Raw genomic sequence first — 1,879 nt, 5'->3', positions numbered from 1 at the left:
TGAACACAACTCAGTTGCTAGTCATAGTTTCAGTTTTCCTTGCCCTTAGACTTTAGAAAGCACAAGAACCCTGTGAAACAAGAAAACACCCAGGATGCCCTGGCAAAATGAAAGACACAAAAAGGCAGCTATATTGAGAGCTGTTTTGCTGGATTCTTTGTATATCAGCCAGACAAAGAGAAGCCTGGGAGTTGGAAGTTGAGGAGTAATATATAACTCATACAATGAGATGAGCTCAGATAGGCATTTAATTTAACCGGCTGACCAAACACCCAGAGGCACCATTTTGGTTAATAGTTAAATGGTAAGCAACTACTTCCCAAAATTCATCCACTAATATTGTGATAGTGATGGGTACTCAAAATAAAAATCAGTGATTTATATTCCTTACTCTGACAAAACTGAGTCTAGGTAGTCTGCAGTAATGATTCATAAGAACCAAGGGTGCAAAAGAGGGAAAACACAAAGCAGTAAGGCGAGTGATGTTCACCAGCCACCAACTGTGATTATACAAAAGAGCTATGCAGCCTTGTAAGATAGAGGAGAGAGTGTAAAAAGCCAGAAAGATAAATACCAGGACCAGGATGTTCTGGATGGCTCTGGACTCAGGGGAGGTTCTTCTGGAACCATGGGTGCTAAGGATATGTTGAACCCTCTTCTTGTGTGTGTATAGAATAACAATCATGGAGCCACTGGACCAGGCCATAAGCAAAGAAAAGCAGATTTCAGGGAACACCCCCAACGCTGCATAGAATGAGTCACTGATTTCATCGCGCCCTGCAATGGAGCAGTATCCAAAATCCCGTTTTCTTGTCGTATTTTTATCATTCCTCTTGAGAAACAGGTACACAAAGTAAATGAAATTTATCAACGTGTAAAAGATCCAGAGGAGGGCAACAGAGAAGCCAATGTACTTTGAAGCTTTGACTTTCAGATCCTTACAACAGAATTGTGTGTGACTGATGGTCATGGCCTGAAAGACACTCAAGAGGCAGGTGGTGCCAATGGACACACTGCGGCCAACTCTTTGAATGTACAAAAGTAATCTGCATCCAAAATCATTTAAAAAGTGCTTCAAACCAAAAGCTGCTATTGTGTGGGGCACTCCTGCAGAGAGAATGGTCAAGGCATTGGCTGCCATTAGGTGCATGAGAATTAACTCTGTGGCCTTTATTGTGCCTTTTCCATAATGGACTATGTAGTAGTAAAGAAGAGAAAAATTTCCCAGAATTCCAGTTGTAGTTTGTGACAAGAAAATGATTTTGATGGTCAGAGCCCAGAAGTACATTCTGCAACTGGGGTTGATTTTCTTTAGTAAATTGCCAAAGCAATTTCTCTGGTCAAAATGAATGTAAAGAATTAGTAATCCAAAGAAATACTGACATGCTGAATTGAAATGTTTCTTGGATCTCATGCATACCATCTCAGTCTAGACTACAATAAAGAATGTTTCCAAGTAAATGAGAGGAGAAATTATTACTTCTTTTGCATGTGACTATAAGATGACTAATGGCCTCAGCCACTACCACCTAAGCATAATGTAGGACAATGAATAATTACTTATATATTTGAGCTATGGAATAAGAGAAGACAATATGAATGACAAATAGAAACTGAGCAGACACCAATTATTAATGTCCATCTCATCTAAAATTCAAACATGAGTAATGAAAAATTATAGTAGCATTCAGAATATATATGTATATATATATACAATTATTCATAAGAAAATTCTACTAAGTACATATGATGTATCCAAGTTATGGTTTCAGTGGCAACTTATCTTACTAATTTAAGATCTTGATCATATGGAAAGTAATACCACATAGACACACACACAGAGACAATCCCATTTAGTCAATATCCAATGGGTGTAAAT

The 1,879-nt window shown here is 38.1% G+C and overlaps 1 protein-coding gene across 1 annotated transcript; it reads right to left on the bottom strand.

Annotated features, from left to right (window-relative positions):
- Positions 1–370: 370 nt before the first annotated feature.
- LOC100773069 (vomeronasal type-1 receptor 4-like) lies at positions 371–1,288 on the bottom strand. Its single transcript, XM_027434145.1, has one exon. It carries the CDS (start codon positions 1,286–1,288, stop codon positions 371–373), a length of 918 nt encoding a protein of 305 aa, XP_027289946.1.
- Positions 1,289–1,879: the final 591 nt, after the last annotated feature.

The sequence above is a fragment of the Cricetulus griseus genome, unplaced genomic scaffold (assembly GCF_003668045.3).
Source record: "Cricetulus griseus strain 17A/GY unplaced genomic scaffold, alternate assembly CriGri-PICRH-1.0 unplaced_scaffold_11, whole genome shotgun sequence".
In the NCBI taxonomy this organism is placed as follows: Eukaryota; Metazoa; Chordata; class Mammalia; order Rodentia; family Cricetidae; genus Cricetulus; species Cricetulus griseus.
The sequence above is the reverse complement of the archived record's forward strand: the minus strand, read 5'-3'. Positions and strand labels throughout refer to the sequence as shown.